Raw genomic sequence first — 17718 nt, 5'->3', positions numbered from 1 at the left:
CAGCCTGGGCCCCGGACCCCGACCCCGCCGGGCCTAGCTCGAGGAGAGGAGCCCGAGCCCGGGCGGCCCGACCCTGCGGCGAGCGCGGCCCGGGCCCGGGCGGGGAGCCAGGCCAGGGCGCCCGGTCGAGGGCGGTCGAGGGCACCCGAGGGCCCGGCCGACACCCCTCCCTTGCGCGCACCCCGCGGTCTCCCCACCCCCACTCGCTCCGGGAATCAATAGCGACCGCTGATTTTTCACGACAATTGCAGCTGTCTAATTCATCAGTGAATAATTAAATCAGAAGCAGCCAGGCCTGCCTGAGCCAGGGCCCGGCTTGGCGTCGGAGACGAGGGGTCTCCCCCAGCAGATCCCATCCAACTGGGGGCCCCGTTGGGAGCCGGGAGGGCCGCCAGGGGACAGGCCTCGCCCTGTGCCGCCGCCGGGAGTGCGACCGCGCGTGAAGGAGCAGGAGCTCAGGGCAGGGAGAAAGCGCGCGTGGCCTGGGGACAAGCAGGGCACCCCGCCGAGGAGCTCCATCTGCGGGCTTGTTCCAGATCCTCCGGCCCCGCAGGGTCTCGCGTGGGGCTGCGCTTTCCACTCCCCTCACGCCGACTTCGCGAAGGGAGAGGAAATCACCCTCAGAAGGCGATTTGCCTTTGAGGAAGATGGAGAGGAGCCGAGAGAAGCGCCTAGAAACGGCATTGATTTAGACATCAATCCTGGCCGGCTCCCTCCGGCTCCCTCCGCCTCCCGAGCCGCGGGGCCGCGCAGCCCCCTCCCCGGGAAGAGGCTCGCCTCGGGGCCGGAGACCGGCCGGCTCCACCGGGCTGGCGAGGCTGGGCCGACAGCCACACCGGGGCACGGCCGGCCCGGGGAGCCCCGCGCCCGCGGCCTCGACGCCCGCTTCTGCGCCGCGGGAGCGGCCGGCGCGAGCACCGCTCCGCCGCGGCCAACAGGTCTCCCGAGTCAGGAGCGCCGCCGCATCCTCTCTCCCAGCCCCGGCGGCCCGACGCCCTCGGAGCCCGGGTTCTCCAGAAGCGGCCAAACCACCTGTGTCTGGCCGGGCCCGAGCCCGGGCTCCGGCGCTGCTGCGAGTGGCCCGCGGGGACCGCGTCCGGCTGCCCCAACCACCACGGCCCCCACAGCTACGAAATCGCCGCCCGTGAACCCTGTGGTCGGCCAGAGATGCTTTTCCTACACGCTTGGAAGTGAAACCGTTCAAAATTCTAAAAGAGTGGCACCGAAGCGATTTCCCAAGATAAAATACTCCTAAAATAATCTGCATATGATATATTACTTTTGATCGTGTCGTCTTCAAAGATCAGCACAGACTCACTTAGTTATTTAATTATTTTAGGAGCTGATATACACACGGAATCTAAAAAAACATATACCATGTGATTTTTTTTATAAAGAAATCTTCTGACTCGCAAAAATATTTTAAACCCCTCGATGCTTTTGTTAGTTTTCAAATAAAAATATTATCTTTAGAAATCGGAAATAATATTTCTTAAGTTTAAAAGCCGGCCAACTCTTTTTCTTTTTTCGGTACTCTGTCCTCTTTTTTTAATTACATCGTAGGGAGACAATTAAAATTACAGAAAAAGATCTTTAAACTCTCCCATTTTCATAGAGAGTAAACGTGGTGGATATTTGTATTAATACCTAAACAATATTGAATCCTCAATCAAAAGTGGTTATGTCCAGAGCAAATAAATGATCGTTTTAAGACGGTAATAAATAAAAGGCAATGCCCGTGTTTAGTGTCTCAGGGTAACTTGAAAACAGTTCTACTTTCAGAGAGTTAAATTTGTCCTTTTTACAATCAACTGCAACTTTTGCCTTCCCTTTGAAAGGACAACAAAAAAAGATTTCACGCACAACTTAACCTGAACAAAAGGACCTCACGCCAGTTTTTCTTTTGTGGGGTGACAACTGGAGGAGAGGAAAACTTTATTTTAAGCATACATGAATTGTTTTTTGGAAACCCAAAACTGTACTTTTGGAAACCCATTTGAAAGAAAATGCGACTGCAGATTCACGTGGCTCAAAACCGGTGCTCCAGGGCTTTGGTGGAGAGAAATAATGGAACAGGTACTAAAGGCCGCGGCGATAAAACTCATTTCGTTCTCAGGCTAACAAGTTGCTTTCTCAAAGTGCAACGTTCTTTTACAGAAAAAGCTGTATTCCGGTTGAGGGTCGTCGTGCAGGCTCCCCCCACCCCAGCCTTCCCACCGTCCCCTCCCCCCAGAAAAAGAAGCCCTCTGATCGCTGCTGTTCCAAATGCTCAAATTCCCCTTCACTTTTTTGAATTTCATTTTCCCCAACAGTCAAATTATTTCTGCCACGAGCTTCTACAGTGGTAGCAGCCGCGAAAACAGAACCAGAGGGTGGCCCCAAAGAAGGTCCTGTGGTGGGCCGCGAATTCCAGAGAAGGAAAATGTCCTGGGGAAGGTCTGCAACCCCAGCACTCAACCACGGTCACCTCCAGTCCGGATCAGAGGCCCAGGCTCTGATTTCCACCCAAACTCCTCCCGCGAGGGGGTCGGGGAACCAAGCCAGAACCGGAATGGAGAGGGACAGAAGTGTGTGTGTGTGTGTGTGTCCATCCCTGAGGGCACAGTAACTCCAACAATTTCCTGTCTGTGGGCATGGAGGGGGAACGATCAAGGTTCGCCGACCTAGTCTCTGGCTTTCTTTAAAACTAGGCAGGAGGACCCGCATGCTACTTAGCTCTGCGGAGCTGAGGATTCGGCCGCTGCCTCTCCAGACTCGTCGCCCCAGGAGCAGGTGCGACCGCTCTTCTGGCTCGGGGTCTCCTCCTCCCCGCCCTCAAGCCCGCCCACTGCCCGCGCCGGGACTACTGAGGCTTGGGTGGGTTTCGCTGGGTTCGCCCCGCAGCCCTACTCCCCACCTGCAACCCCAGGCGGTGCTTGGGGCTGTGAGAGAAGCCTCCCCCCGCTGACAGAGCAGCTTCATTCTTCTTTTCCTAAGAGACCCACGGAAGGTGGGAAGAACACTAACACACTCCAAATGATCCTCCGTCCTGGCGCACTCTGTCACCCGAAAAGTTAAGGGCAGTCCCTGACAGCTCCTAACTAAACTGGCTTTTCGGATTTTAACCAGATTGATGCGGAGGAGAAGCGAGTTCACGAAAAAGGACCCATGGGACCTCCCCACCTAAAACACTCCAACAACAACAACTTTCCTAGATTCGAATGGAATCCGCGAAGTGTCAGAGAATTTCTGAGCTGAGAGGCGGAAGAGGGTCAATGGTGCCGGGCTTCGGTTTTAGTTTTCTTCTCCTTGTGTTCAACCAGCCTGAGCTTTCAGGCAGAATAAAATTGAAGCTAATGGAGATATCAAACAGAGCCACAATTCCGAAGGCTCCCTTTCCTCCACAAGCACCCACCGTCCATCTGCAAGTGTAATCACAGAGACTTGCGGTGTCTTCATCACTAGAGGCTCCGGAAAAAGGGGGAGAAATTTCTCCGTCGTTAAAAGAAACCCTCTATTATCACTATTATTATTTGTGTATAGCAACATGAGAATTCCCCCCCCCTTAAAATTCCCCCACAATATTGAAACAGCATTTGTTGTACGATTCATACAAACGCTTGAGGCCTTTCTGGAAAACCATTACCATTCAATGGCTAGAAAATTGCTCTCCTTCCTTAAAAAAAAAAAAAAAAGGCTCAGCAGCAGCTACAACCGACAACAAAAACTTTCTCCTGCATAATCCTCGTCCACGAAATGACAAAGAAATGATATTGACTTACCCCTGAACGGATGAAGTGTTTGATAAGGGGGGGACTTTTCTGAAGATTTCTTTTCGGGAGCCACACAGACAGCTGCAATTCATGGGCGACACTGATTGCCAGAAACGCTCTGGATTGGCATGGGGTCTGCAGCTCACAGATCCTGATCAATACCCCTACACTCACGCGCCAGATGGTTTGGGGAAGGACAAAAATAAAATAGTCCAAATCAACCCACCATTATGTCTTTTTGTATTGCTTTGATAAACCTAGTTGTAGCACAAATGTGTTCTCCTAACACAAAACCTTCCTCAGGATTTTGAACATTTGGGTAGAAATAAGCAGCCCCCCTCTTCTTGGGATTTGGGCTGTGGTTACTGTTGTTTAGAAACAAAGCTATTGGGCCCCTTATCCAGACTGGGTTGACTTGTGGTCTATGTATTTGTGTGTGTGTGTGTGTGTGTGTGTGAATAATTTATAGGGTCTCTGTTTTAATTGAATGCTCACCTTTCTTTCCCTCTCAGAGCCTAAAAAATTTTTTTGAATATGAAAACACATATGAAAAGCTCTGGCAGTAAAAATGTCCAGTCTATTCCTACAATTCCTAACTCAAGTGGTTTTTTTTCCCTTTTATAATGCACTACCTTACATTTGTTGTCAAAGCTGTATTTTATTTACAGACTTCTTTTGACCATGTAAGTGTCTGATTTTAAAGAAAATCAGATCTGCGGACGTGGTATGTTAAGAAAGGGATTTCCTGATCTCAGTATATTGGCTGGTGTAACTGTTTGTCCAGACTCTAACAGTCGTGAAATAGCATGCCTGTCTACTATCCATTTGTGAATCAAATGCTGAGGGGAAGGGGAACAAGAGTGTAGCTTCAATTTTTTTTTTTAAATTCTGAGTTACACAACTTCTGAATGTTAGAGTACGTGTGTAAATAAAGGGCAGTTAGAAAGTACATTTTCCTTTTATTTTCTTAGAGAAAAGAGCATCAAAGTTATTTTAAAACATATTTGAAAATCTTATTAATACTGATATTCTTAAAATTATCTTCAAGTAGAAAATATTTTTTCCTTTTTAGAAAGGGAAAAGGCATGCAAGACTAATTTACTAAAAATTAGGTTGCCGACTAAAAATGCATATTAATTTCCCTTTTAAATGGGTTTTAGGTTGACATACAAAACCTCAAACCATCATTAAGAAAAACAACATGGAAAATCTGCTTTAATCTAGCCCAATGAAATTATACACAAAGAAGCCAATACGATTTCATGATTTCCCTGAGATCGCCAATATTGATCGAGGGAAGGGGGAGGGATGGTGGGAGGCAGGGCGGAGGGAGAGAGGGAGGTAGGAAGGCAGCAAGAATATGCAACTCACCTTTCAACTCTCCAGCACGTGACTGCTCCCAGGCACACCAAAATGCAATTCCCAGGAGCAGATTTATCTTGGTAGCCTGGTAAACGAGTTTATCATTTTGAAAAATTATTTTAATGGCCATCTATATATTCAGTCTTCCGTATGAAGGCAGTGCCTACTCAATGTCCCAGCCTGGGGTCCCTGGCCACTCTTTAAGCCTGAAGCCAAGGCAGAGAAGGCTGTGTTCAGCATTGGGGCATATCAGACTCATTCCCCAGCCTTGCTGCTCTCTTGCCCTATTTCAGTCTCTGAGCACTCCTAGACCAACAGGAGGTTGCGCTCTTGTGAACTTCTGTTCAACTCAGTAAGTTTTTCAAACATTAACTGTTTCAAATTATCCAACTGTCCAGCTGCCATATATAAGGTGGGGAGTGAAAAGAGAGACAGTAAGAGAGGGTTGAGGGGGAGAGGAAAGAGAGAAACAGAAAAATCGGTTATTTTACCTAATTTTGTGACATTAAAAAATGTTATCAGCTAGAAAAGTGTGTCTAGCAAAGTGGAGGAACGTCCACTTTCTTACTCGGGCTCTGATATAACAAAGAAGCTGCTTGAGTGAATAATTGGCAATGTATTGGTCAGAGCTCAATGAAGTTGATCTATCAATAACGTCACTGTACATTCATGTGACAGAATGGTGTGGGAGTGGGTGGATTTTTTTTTTTCTTTTTCTTTTTTCTTTTTTTGCTCTGTAGCTAGAAGGGAAAGGAGGGCAGCAGGAAAAGGTCACCAAGACTAAGAACTATTTTCCAAATGAATCAAACCTTTTCTCTAGCACCAGGAAGGCAAATACAGTATTCCAGGCTGTGTGTCCTTGTTTTCTTATCAAGTTTTCTCTAACAGCTGGAAGTGGTTGGAGGGGGCTGTCTTAAGGAGACCCCCCGCTCTTCTTTTGACAGCTGATCAAAAGAAAATAGGTCACGCTTCTCAAACTTATGTCCACCCTGTCCTTAATTACTGTCTCTTTAAACAAAGGCAACATCTGCGCAACCTCAGCTAGCTTGAATCTTGGGAGGCAAACAGAGCGCAACCTGCTTTGGAAGAATCTGTTACTTTTAAGGGTTTCAATGCCCGGTAGCTCCCTGTCTTCAGACACCCCTCCACCCCCCACCCAGGCCTCGGAAATATCCACCTCCGCTCCACTTCCAGTCCCCCACCCAGGGTGAGCAAACAACGGAAATTCTGGGTAGACGAAGGTGCACTTTTTAAAGCTGCGGCTCGAGAGCCTTCTAAAACTCGCCAGGGTTCTGGTCTTTTCAGAAACAAGTTTTTGATATACAGGTGTCGACCGAGGGTCGGTGCCATCTACCCACAGCCCCAACCTGGGGCTTTCCTTTCTCGGGGTTCGAGTGTGTGTGTGTGTGTGTGTGTGCGCGCGCGCGGGGGGGGGGGGACGCGATAGAAGAAAAATCCGCGGGTGTCGTCCGGGAAGGTTTACGTACTCCTTGCTCCCAGAAGTTTGCTCACTACAGGCTTTGGGAACAGTCTTGCCGCCCCCCACCCACAACCACTTCTTTACAAGACGCTAATGGAGGGAGCGTTTGGTCACCTTGAAACCGCAGCTCCTAGAGTTCTAGTTTTGTTTTGCAATCTAACAGAGCCCTTCTGAAGCCTCATAACTGGGAGATTTATGGGCTCGCCGGGTAATTAAATGATGTTATTGTGTTAACTTTGCTTGGATTACGGTGGCCCGCGCCGCCTGTGGGCTCGCGTCGCCGGCCGCAGCTCCGAGGCAGCGAGGGTCCTGGGGTTCCTTTCGCCCGGCAGATTATGCAAGCCTCGGTCTCGGGAATTTACCCTGCATTAGAATACCTAAGCGCCTGCATTTTAAAAGGGTAAACTACTGGCTCTCAGATAGAGACGCTTGGGAAGTGGCTCGCTAGGAGACTTGGGTTTGTATTTTCACAGTACAGACCGGCTTGGTAGCCTCCAGAAAAGCGGTGGGGTGAGGCAAAGGGAACTAAGGCAATGCCCTTTTCTACAGATCGCAGCTGCTCAAGAGGGACACAGAGCGGCATCTTTAACATAATTTCTCTCCCTCGCTCGCACTCTCGCCTCTCTCTCCCCACTGCACTCTCTTCCCCTCCCTCCCTCTCCTTGACGTTTGATTCTAGTGGCAAAGGAGGAAAAAAGGCACAGAGCCGTCAGCCAAACCTGAAACACATGGCCCCGCCCCCTCCTCAGCCATTGGCAGCCTCGCTCAGGAGGCCCGCCCCCCGGGGCAGTAGCGCACTCGGAGTGGCTGTTTGCAGCGCCCATCGGGCGCTGCCCCGCCCCGGGTCCGGGAGGCTAGGTTGGCTGCCCCGGCGAGCGGCAGAGCCCTTCTGGACAGCTCCCGCTCACCCAAACAGAAGACGTCGGCGCCGGAGCGGGCTCGGACATGGCGAGGCAGCGCGCCGGCCCGAGCGGTGGGGCCCGGTGATCCCTCCCTCCCTCCCCGCCCCCTCCCCTCTCCCGCTCGCACGCCCCGTCCGCCCCCACCCCACCCCCACCCCGGGCGCGCCCGCCTGCCCGCCCGCAGCCCGGGGCGCACACCCGCACGCACGCTCCCCTCCACACACTCGCGCACTCCCGCGCCCTCCCCCGCTCCCGCGACCGAGCTCCGCCACGCGCGCCTTGCCAGCCCGCCGGCCGCCCCCGCCGCCCCCGCCGCCCCCGGGCCCCGATGGACTGAATGAAGGCTGCCTACACCGCCTATCGATGCCTCACCAAAGACCTAGAAGGCTGCGCCATGAACCCGGAGCTGACAATGGAAAGTCTGGGCACTTTGCACGGGCCGGCCGGCGGCGGCAGCGGCGGGGGCGGTGGCGGGGGCGGCGGGGGCGGCGGCGGGGGCCCGAGCCATGAGCAGGAGCTGCTGGCCAGCCCCAGCCCCCACCACGCGGGCCGCGGCGCAGCTGGCTCGCTGCGGGGCCCGCCGCCGCCGCCAACGGCGCACCAGGAGCTGGGCACGGCGGCAGCGGCAGCGGCGGCGGCGTCGCGCTCGGCCATGGTCACTAGCATGGCCTCGATCCTGGACGGCGGCGACTACCGGCCCGAGCTCTCCATCCCGCTCCATCACGCCATGAGCATGTCCTGCGACTCGTCCCCGCCCGGCATGGGCATGAGCAACACCTACACCACGCTGACGCCGCTCCAGCCGCTGCCGCCCATCTCCACGGTGTCGGACAAGTTCCACCACCCGCACCCGCACCACCACCCGCACCACCACCACCACCACCACCACCAGCGCCTGTCGGGCAACGTCAGCGGCAGCTTCACCCTCATGCGCGACGAGCGCGGGCTCCCGGCCATGAACAACCTCTACAGCCCCTACAAGGAGATGCCCGGCATGAGCCAGAGCCTGTCCCCGCTGGCCGCCACGCCACTGGGCAACGGGCTGGGCGGCCTCCACAACGCGCAGCAGAGCCTGCCCAACTACGGGCCGCCGGGCCACGACAAAATGCTCAGCCCTAACTTCGACGCGCACCACACTGCCATGCTGACCCGCGGTGAGCAGCACCTGTCTCGCGGCCTGGGCACCCCGCCCGCGGCCATGATGTCGCACCTCAACGGCCTGCACCACCCGGGCCATGCTCAGTCCCATGGGCCGGTGCTGGCGCCCAGCCGCGAGCGGCCACCCTCGTCCTCCTCTGGCTCGCAGGTGGCTACATCGGGCCAGCTGGAGGAGATCAACACCAAAGAGGTGGCCCAGCGCATCACCGCGGAGCTGAAGCGCTACAGCATCCCCCAGGCGATCTTCGCGCAGAGGGTGCTGTGCCGGTCTCAGGGGACTCTCTCCGACCTGCTCCGGAACCCAAAACCGTGGAGTAAACTCAAATCTGGCAGGGAGACCTTTCGCAGGATGTGGAAGTGGCTGCAGGAGCCCGAGTTCCAGCGCATGTCCGCCTTACGCCTGGCAGGTAAGCACAGAGGGTCTCCTGGACCCCGGCTGCTGGGGAGAGTTCTCCGGGTGTTTGTGGCCCCAGGTCAGTGCGCCTGGCTTCGGTTCTTCCCTCCTCTCCGCTACGCACTTCCTATTTTCTCTCCACTTTATTTCTTGTTCTGTCATTTCCTCCTTCTGCTCCCTTGTTCCTTTTCTGTCCTTTTTTTCTTCCCATTTTCATACTTCTCTTCCTCCCTCCTTGACTCCAAGCTTTCATTGACCCACGCTCCACCACCACATTTCATTCACCCTCCCCTGAATGTGCCAATTTTACCCCCTCTTTTTGCCTTCCCTAGTTGTGGGACAAGGGAGGAGGTGCGCTGTGTCTACTAGGAGCTTTCTCTTTACAGGACTCACAGAGACTCAGGATTGGCCCTGTGCACTTGAACTCTAGCTTAGACAATACATTTCAATTTTCCAGGCTGCCTGGTTTCCTTGTATGGAGGCAGTTGAGACGCTTTGCTCTTCAGAAAGGAAAAAAAGAAATCTCCGTCCTTTTCCTACCCACCATACCAGGCAAACTTGTTTAGTTATTAGCAGGAGTCACAGTCGTGACCGCGCGGGGGAACGGATGGTAGGATACAACAGCGCTTTCCAGACATCTCCGGCCTTGGCGCTGGCTCGGGGAGTTTCTGACCGAAAGAGCCGGCTCGGGCCAGTTCCCGTGTCATTGCCTACCGAGAGGGAAGGGTGCCAGGACGAAGGCTGGGACTAATACATTCACCTCTAGGAGGATGGGGGAGGAAAAACTAAGAATGGAGAGCTGCCTAACTCGCCGGCCACGCTCGCCCGGCACCCAGCTTTTGCTGGCATTCGCCGAGGTCTGGCTGGACTCGGAGAGAGGCTGGGCGTTTGTGAGGAGAGGTGCTGAAAATTAAGATGCACGTTAGTTAAAGCATCTTGGCCACTGGCTACAGGCTCCGCCTTTGCATTAAGCGGACGCTGATTGTGCGCGTAGCGCGGCGGCGGGGAGGGCAGGCGGCCCGCGGGAGGGGACCGGTCGACGCGTTGGTTACATTGTTCTGGAGCGGGCTTGGTTCTTTGTGCCTCCTCTAGCGGCCAAGCCGCGAGGTACAGCCCTCTATTGTTCTAGGAGCACAGATACCTCCTGTGTGGGCGGCGGGAGCGAGAGAGAAAGACGTAGCGGTGGCTGCGACTGACAGTTGCGCGCTTTTGTGCGCGCAGACCAAGAGCGGTGCGTGTGGCAGTTGCGCTGCCTCCAGGACTTAGCCATGGGTCCAGAGGAGCAAAGGGTCCAGGCGCCCCACTGGGGAGGATACACAGTATCCTACTGCAAGTCTGTATGGGCAGTTTCTCTTGGACTGGGGCCATCTCTCCGGATCCGTGAGCCACCGAGGGGACAATTCTTAGTGGCAGTGATTTACATTGGTGCGGAAAGTGGGATGTGCGTTGTGTGCGGCCGGCACGGTCCGAGCCAGCTATACACAACGCGCTTCCGGAGCGGCGAGCTCAAGCTTCCTCTCCCGCTCCCTGGGGCTTTCCTCGCACCACTGAGCCTGGCTTACGGGGTACACTCTACCGACGCGGGACGGGGCTGGGGGCGTGTTCACCCAGGCTTGGGGAGGGGGCGTTTCCACTCTGACAGCCTCCGCCTTTCCCCGCTGTTGGAGGATTCCGATCTCCAAGCAGTAATCGCCCCCTCGGTATTGATCTGAAAAGGTAAAGAAAACTATAACCCCAAAAGCTTCCCCAAATCTATGGACTCCTAATACTTTTGTGTGCTTTTAGTAATCTTTCTCCTTTAGCTTACTCTTCGTTCTCTACCACAATTCTCTTATTTGCTCCTCGTTCCTAGAAAAGATTAAGCAGTGAATAGAGGGCCGCCGTGAGAAATAAACTGGAGGCTTGCTGACACTTCTGAACAGTGCGGTACTCCTTTGTCTTGGCCCCCCAAAACTCCACCAGTGCCTCTCAGGTGAGCGCCAGCAGCGCCTGGGTTCCCTGGCCTGGGCAGCCAGAAGAAACTTGGCAGCTGGACTGGAGGGTACAGTTAAAGGACAGCTTTTCCATTCCAGACCATCTCAGAACGCTGCCGCCCCCTCACGCCTGTCCTGCAAAGGACAGAGCTAGAAAGAAAGAAAGAAAGAAAGAGAAATAGATCGTGTGCCTTGTGCCTATGTGTGACTGAAAGTGACATGGCAAGTAATGCTTGACCTGTTAGCCCACCTTAGCCCCAAGCATTGCTGGGATAAGGGAAAGTGTGGCATATGTGGGGATCCCCGGTCCCACCACCCACCCCAGGAAAGTTGGGGTAGGGGACACTCCTCAAAGGCTGGCCCCAAGGAGAAGTGCTGAAGCCACCTCCACAGGAAATTGAAAACCTCCTTCAGCGAGTGGGAAATTCCTGCTGAGGACCCCGCTTTGCTCAAGCATTCAAATGTGTGTCTGTTTTATTACCCCGAGTTGAAAAGGGACAAGGGCTTTAGCCTTTTTATCTGGCCATTTTATCAGCAACTACAAGTGTGTTGAGTGGTTATTATTACATAGGAGGCTTTTCAGTATGGGGTCAGTAGATCAGTCTCTTCAGACGCTGACACAGAAGCTAGGACTGGTAAGTAGGTATTATGTGCTCAGGAGTGCTAGGGGACAGGAGCAAATGGAGAAGAAAAGCAGAGGCCTTCCCCGCCAGGAGTATCGATCGGAATCCCCGCAGGGACGCCACTGAGGACCCACGAGGCAGGGCTCTGGGGGCTTAAACAAGCCCATGGCTCCACAGGGCAGCTGGTCCTGCCTGCCAGGCTCAAGCCTCCAAGAGCAGCCTGGGCACCTCCAGCTTGCCCCAACCAGGCCTCTTTTCTGTCCCTTCCTCTCCTTTTAGTTTCCCTTTCTCTTTCCCATTTTGGCCCCCTGTGGGTCTTGCCAGAGGCTCAAGCAGGCAGGGGTCTGAGGGACGTCGGAGTCAGGATGTCTGATTTGGACCAGATGTTGCAGACCTCACCCTTAGGCGAAGCAAACTCCGGATCCACAGAAGCAGGTCCTTCCTCTCCTCTCCCACCTGCCTCCCCCATGCCTCCTTCGGGCCCATTGGTGGGTCCCCAGCTCAGGCTGGCATTTCAAAGGGACAAGACCCTGGGGAAACTCAGATCGCCCCAGCACTAGATTTCAGAGAAACGCACTCCAAGAGCACGATTTCGTTGGGAAAGGGTGGCCAAGCCCGCGAGGGGTTGCAGCCGTGCCCTCGGCGGTTCTCAAGGCACGCTCCCGCAGGCAGTTTGTATTTCCGCCCTGCACGAAGCAGCTCGGACAAACTCCCGCGGGTTTGAACACTAACACTCCTGACTTAGAGCCCAAGAAGCCTCTGAACGAAGCATAGACACGAAGAGGGAGGGACTGAAAACCCCAGGCAAAACCTGGGACTGGCGGCTCACGGAGGAAAACCAGGGCCTCCGTGGCGGGAGTGGTTCCCTCCAAAGCCCCGCAGCTAAAGCAAAGCCTCTGACGGTATGACCTGCCAAAGTTTGCGCCTCCCGAGACCCGGGCTCTGGGGAGGGCGGGGGAGGCCTGCTCGGAACCTGCCACATGTCCCGGCGGTGGACAGACACACGGTCCTCTTCAGACAGCAACTCCCAGAGGCCAGTCTGGAGGCAACTCTGTTCAGACAGCTGATGGCCTTTCACCAACCTGCCAAGATGTTGCCTGGGCCAGCTGACGCTCGCGGCGGCAGAGCCTGCCGGGGACAGTGCGCGGCGGCTCCTGCCAGGGGCACCACGGGCCGGCGTCTCTCCTTCGGCGCCAGGAAAGTCGTGGGCTGTGCCGGCGGCCGACTGGCCTCTTTTAAGTGAAGAGGCAGGGACCTCATGGTCGGAACTCCACCGTCCCTCCTGCTGGTCCGGCTCCGGGCCCAGCTCAGGCCCTCTCTCCCCGCAGTTTAGTGCGGGGATCCGAGCCCGAGAGACCGAACACAAACCTGCGTCCGTACCAAGCACAAGATACTTTTGCCTGCTGGCTGGTCGGATTAATAACTGCAAAGCTCGCTACCCTCCTTGTTTGGTCAAGTCCAGGGTGCCTGGAGAACACCCTCCTAACACGCATCAGGGTGAGCGGAAGCGGGCGGAGAAGACAGAACGCAAGGAAGGGTAGTGAAGCCGAGCGCGAGAAGCAGTCCAGGCCGCTGGGCGCCCTCGACGCGAGCGGCTGTGCATTTTATTCCAGGCTTTCCACCGTGTGGGTATGTCACTTTCTCAAACAAATGTGTATATGGAGGGAGATCGATGCTGATAATGTTTAGAAGATTAAAAGAGCATTAATGCTGGCAACAATAACGTAAACGTGTGGACCCAGATCTCATTGATCTGGAACCTGATCCGGCGGGTTTCCAGTAAGCCCGACGGCGCGCTCTTCCCAGCAAAGCGCTCGCCAGCGCCCCCGCTCCCCAGCGCCCAGTTTCCCCCGCGCTCTCGCCGCGCCGCTTTCCCTGCTCCCAGCGGGCCCAAGGGTCAGGCCGCGGCTTCTCCCCGTGCGGCCCCAGCCCGCCTCTTCCCGAGGCTTCTCGGGTCGCCGAGCTCCCAGGCATCTCCGTAGTCCCCGCGCGCGCGCGCTCTGCGTCCTGCGCTCCCCGCGGAGGGCTCTGCGGCGGACCGAGTCCGCTGCGCCGGAGGGCGCCCGAGTCCTCCCAGCTCTGTCGTTCTCCGGGGACCGTCGCTCCCGGTCCCCATGGCCCTCGTCTGGTCAGACAGGGCCCGGGCAACGTCTTTTCTTCTTCTAAACCACCCAGGCAATTTGACCTACCTCTCGGTTTGCGGGAACGACCAAACGCAACTTGGAAACGTCTCTCGAGCTGCCATGATAACCGCGCAGCTTCCGGATCCTCGGATCCCCTCGCATCTTTCTTTGTTTTCATTAAAAGGAATCACTCACACCAGAGTGTTCGCATTCACAGACTTCCTACACTATTGCATTAAGTGGGCAATTAAACGCCACCCCAGTGACAAAGGCCTGGGCTTCATCCCTCAGAACAGTCTGCTGTGGGCTAATTGGGTCAAACAGGGCAGAATCTTGTTTCCGGTAGGGGCGGGGGCAGTAAGGTAAGAAAATCAAACTGGGGAACCCCGTCGCACCCCTTCCCACCAGCTGGAGAGAACTTATCCTCTGAGACCCGGGATGGAAGGTTTTCTCTAAGGCACGCGCATTGACTGGAGAAGACAAATTTTTGAGCTCTTCCTTCCCGCGGGGGAGTTGTCCAGACCGTGCCCTACTGGCTTCCCTTGCCAAATGGTGGCTTATTCGTCCAGAAGCAACGCTAAGGTGAATTTTACTGAAAAGAATGAAAGAGCTGGGGTGGATAGTGGGGGTGGGACAAGAATTAATTTGGTCTGGTTTTATGAAACTCTAAATCCTACAAATGGGAAAAACTAAGCTTTTCCTTCAAGAGGAGGTCTCAATCTGGAAGGAAAGGAGTGTTTTCCTTCCTTCTCCAAGAATGACACAAGAAAAAGGAAGAAGGAGAGAGAAGAAGAAAAATCTTTCATGGTTCTGCTTTGAGGTGTGCCAGAGGGTGAACTGGTATTTCTTCCTGTCATTCCCAGAGATGGGGTTCATCTTCCCACTAGTGGACTTCTTAAAGAAGGGAGCTTGATTTCTAGTCAGAATATGCCCAACGCCCTACTGGAAACTACAGTTACCTGGGTCAGGTGACCAGATAAAGAAACCAAGAAGAGTGGGTAGTGTCTTTCAGGTCAGGGAGACAACAGTCCTTCTCCCCAGGGTCCCCACTGGAAGAGCTCCTAGGTTCTGGGAGGGGTGAGCGAGCTTAGACTCTCCTCCATACCCATCTTAGAATCCCAAAATAGGACAGGGATTCTGGTGAATGGTGAGGGTAAGGCAGAGGGGAAACTGACTCCCCAGATTTTGGTTCCAATAGGAGAAATGTTTTTACTTCCTCCTAGAGCCAGTTCTAGAGGTAACAGGGATCTGGGCAGGTCCCAAGCTCCAAACCTGAACCTGGAGGGAAGGAGAGCCTCCCTCTCTTTCTGTTTTCACCTCTTGATTTTCTGTCCGCTAGTATCTATTTCTAAAGGAATAGCAGAGGAGAGAGGCTGAAGGAAGAATGTACTGAGCTCCACCACACTATAGCTGGTGGCTGACGTTGGCAGAAATTGTCTTCAGGAAGAGTGGGATCATTTCCGGGGGATCCCTAGAGAATGAAAACCTCAGAGGAGAAGGAGAGATATTTAATTTTTGGGTTCTTGCCAAAGGAAGGGAAATGAGAAGGGAATAAATAGAAATAATTGCCTGGATAAAGGACCCTGGGGGAAAGGGTGAGTATGAAGGCACCCTGGGCCTTAAACTTTATCTACAGATTCTCTGGATTACCCTCACCCCTGACATCTCAGAGACATTTTATTATTTTCTTTTTTTTCTTGGTCTAGGGAAAGTCACTTTCTCCAGGGGGTACTTTTCTTGGTGGGGAAAGAACTTTATGAAGAAGCCTAATGGGATCACTTAGGCTATCGTGTGCAGAGCCTCCTTCAGCCGTGGGAGCACCCCCTCTTCACCCACTCTGTCCCCCTACCCTACTTCATTGCCTTTGGGATAGGCTTTTTGTTTCCCAAGTCTCACTCAAGCCAACAACTCTGGAAAATGTGCATAGGTTCTCCTAAGTGTAGGGAACAGGAAGGAAGGAAAACTTACTGGGTAATTCCGCCCGTCTGGTGCCCGACAAGATGCAGGATGGGCAAAACACGAAGGCAGGCTGGCGACATGCATACACAGATAGTCTTACTTGGGGGGCAGGTTTCCTAGAAGTTGTGGACATTTTTTATGGAAAGCCTCTGCACGGAAATTGCCCCCTAGGGAAGGGAGGCTCTGCGTTCCACCTTGGTGCTTTTGTCGCCATTGGAAGATCCATTACTCTTCCGTAGAATGCAGACTTTGTTTGGGTTGGAAGCACACCTCCAGTGTAATTTAATCAGCATCGGACTTTGGTTCGTATAATCAAATATACATATACTTTCTCCTGCAGGAAGAAAAATAATTTCTCTGTAACTGGTATTGACTTGAAGTCATGTAATCTCTGGAAAGCATCACATTTTTAAAGGGAAAGGTAAAATTAAGAGGAAAAGAACCCACATGTTTAGTGGTTTGCCTTGCCATTGCTAAGAGAGCCAGTTACCGTCTAAGAAAGGGCTGCTCCGATTTTAGATATTTCATTCCCACTCCCTCTGTGTAGTTAACCCCAGAACAGTGACTGGCTCACAAGATCCTAGAAATCTGGGCTCTATCCTTGGGTTGGGACATCCTTGGAGGAACCTATTTTGTATTCCACAGGCAGCAGCAAGTGGGCCAGGAGCCCCTTCTTTAACGGTGAGTGGTGGCTATTGGCAGCTCACTCCTTACTCTACCCGCAGGGCCTTGAGCTTGAAGCTCTGCCCTAGAGCATCCTCCTGGAGCAAGCCCGGACTCCCCACCCCCAGGGCGAGGCTCTGGGCTTTACCCAAGTTGAGTCTGTTAGGGAATCTGTTGTAAACACAGATCCATTGATTTGCATTTGTCAGAGAGTAAAGTTAAACCAGTGAAAAGAGAAGCCCTTACCCTTTTATGCAGGGCCAGGGAAACCTTTCATATTGATCCTATTGATCCAACCTTTCCCTTTAAGGAAACCACATAGTTAAAGACCCTCGTTCAATAGATTTACCCTTCGTGCTTGTGATATTCCTTTAAGTGTTCTCATCTAGGATAGCTGGGCATTAAGCCCACACTCCAAACCAAACAAAAATGAAAAGTAGGGGGGGTTGGAGGGGAGGGGTCAGGAGGCAGAATTGTGGGAAGTGAAATTGAATCAAACTGAAATGTGTAATGAGTCGGTTGGAGATGTTTTTTTCTCATTCTTCTAAGACGACATGCAGGGTTAAGAACAAAATAGATGCATTTAGCATCTCTCTCTCTCTCTCTCTCTCTCTCCTTTTTTACACACACACACCACACACACAAACACAAATCTGTTTATATGCTAGAGTCGCAATGTGTCAGGAACATCATTTTCTACTATAAAATTATTTCAATCAGCCACTAGCTTGGTTCATTCCAACTGGTACTTAAAGGCAGTTAATACTCACATAAAAATTGTTTTGGCTCATTTGTAGCAAATCAGGAATGGAATAGAACTTTCCCCAGAAATGCAACATTTTGGGTTATGTATGTGAGCATGGACACTGAAGTCACTCCAGAAGAGAAAGGGCTTGGAGTTTTGTGTTCTGATGGAAGTAGGTAGAAACCAGGCCAACAGAAGGGACACCCTTTTAAAAAAAATTTATTTAAAGACCAGTGTAGATGGAATAGGAATTGCTAAATATTCCCCAGTATCCCTCATGTTTGCAGATATGAAAATGAAAGTCCCCTTTGTTTCCAGAACTATTGGCACAATCCATTTCATTTCTTCCTTGACCCTTTTTTGTTCTGTAAATAACATCCATTTGTGATTTTTTTTTTCCCAACATGGTACATGCATTATTCCTAATTGACTATCTCTTGGGTTATGTTCAGACATTCATGTTTGTTTTCTGTGATTGAAAAATATTAATGATTCCTTAGGTGAGCTAATGTATTTATCTGCTGAGTGAGTTCAAAGGGCAGAGTTCAGCTATGGTTCAGGTTAATTGAACAGGAAGCAGTGAG

At 53.0% G+C, this 17718-nt stretch overlaps 1 protein-coding gene and 1 long non-coding RNA gene across 3 annotated transcripts in view; one reads left to right on the top strand and one right to left on the bottom strand.

Moving 5' to 3' along the window:
* The window catches only part of LOC116572103, a 56964-nt gene extending 51538 nt beyond the window's left edge, over positions 1 to 5426 (bottom strand). For both annotated transcript variants that reach the window (XR_004278125.1, XR_004278126.1), the window contains exons 1-2: positions 5124 to 5426; positions 3762 to 3916 (exon numbers count right to left, since the gene is read on the bottom strand). This is a non-coding gene — a long non-coding RNA (uncharacterized LOC116572103). The remainder of the gene's footprint in view (positions 1 to 3761; positions 3917 to 5123) is intronic.
* Positions 5427 to 7471: 2045 nt separating this feature from the next.
* Positions 7472 to 17718, top strand: part of ONECUT2 (one cut homeobox 2) — a 51591-nt gene continuing 41344 nt past the window's right edge. The window contains exon 1 of the mRNA XM_032310829.1: positions 7472 to 9061. Coding sequence (XP_032166720.1) covers positions 7834 to 9061 — 1228 coding nt within the window. The 5' untranslated portion in view covers positions 7472 to 7833. The remainder of the gene's footprint in view (positions 9062 to 17718) is intronic.

The sequence above is a fragment of the Mustela erminea genome, chromosome 13 (genome assembly GCF_009829155.1).
Source record: "Mustela erminea isolate mMusErm1 chromosome 13, mMusErm1.Pri, whole genome shotgun sequence".
NCBI lineage: Eukaryota > Metazoa > Chordata > Mammalia > Carnivora > Mustelidae > Mustela > Mustela erminea.
Note: the sequence above shows the minus strand (reverse complement) of the source record. Positions and strands in the feature narration are given on the sequence as shown.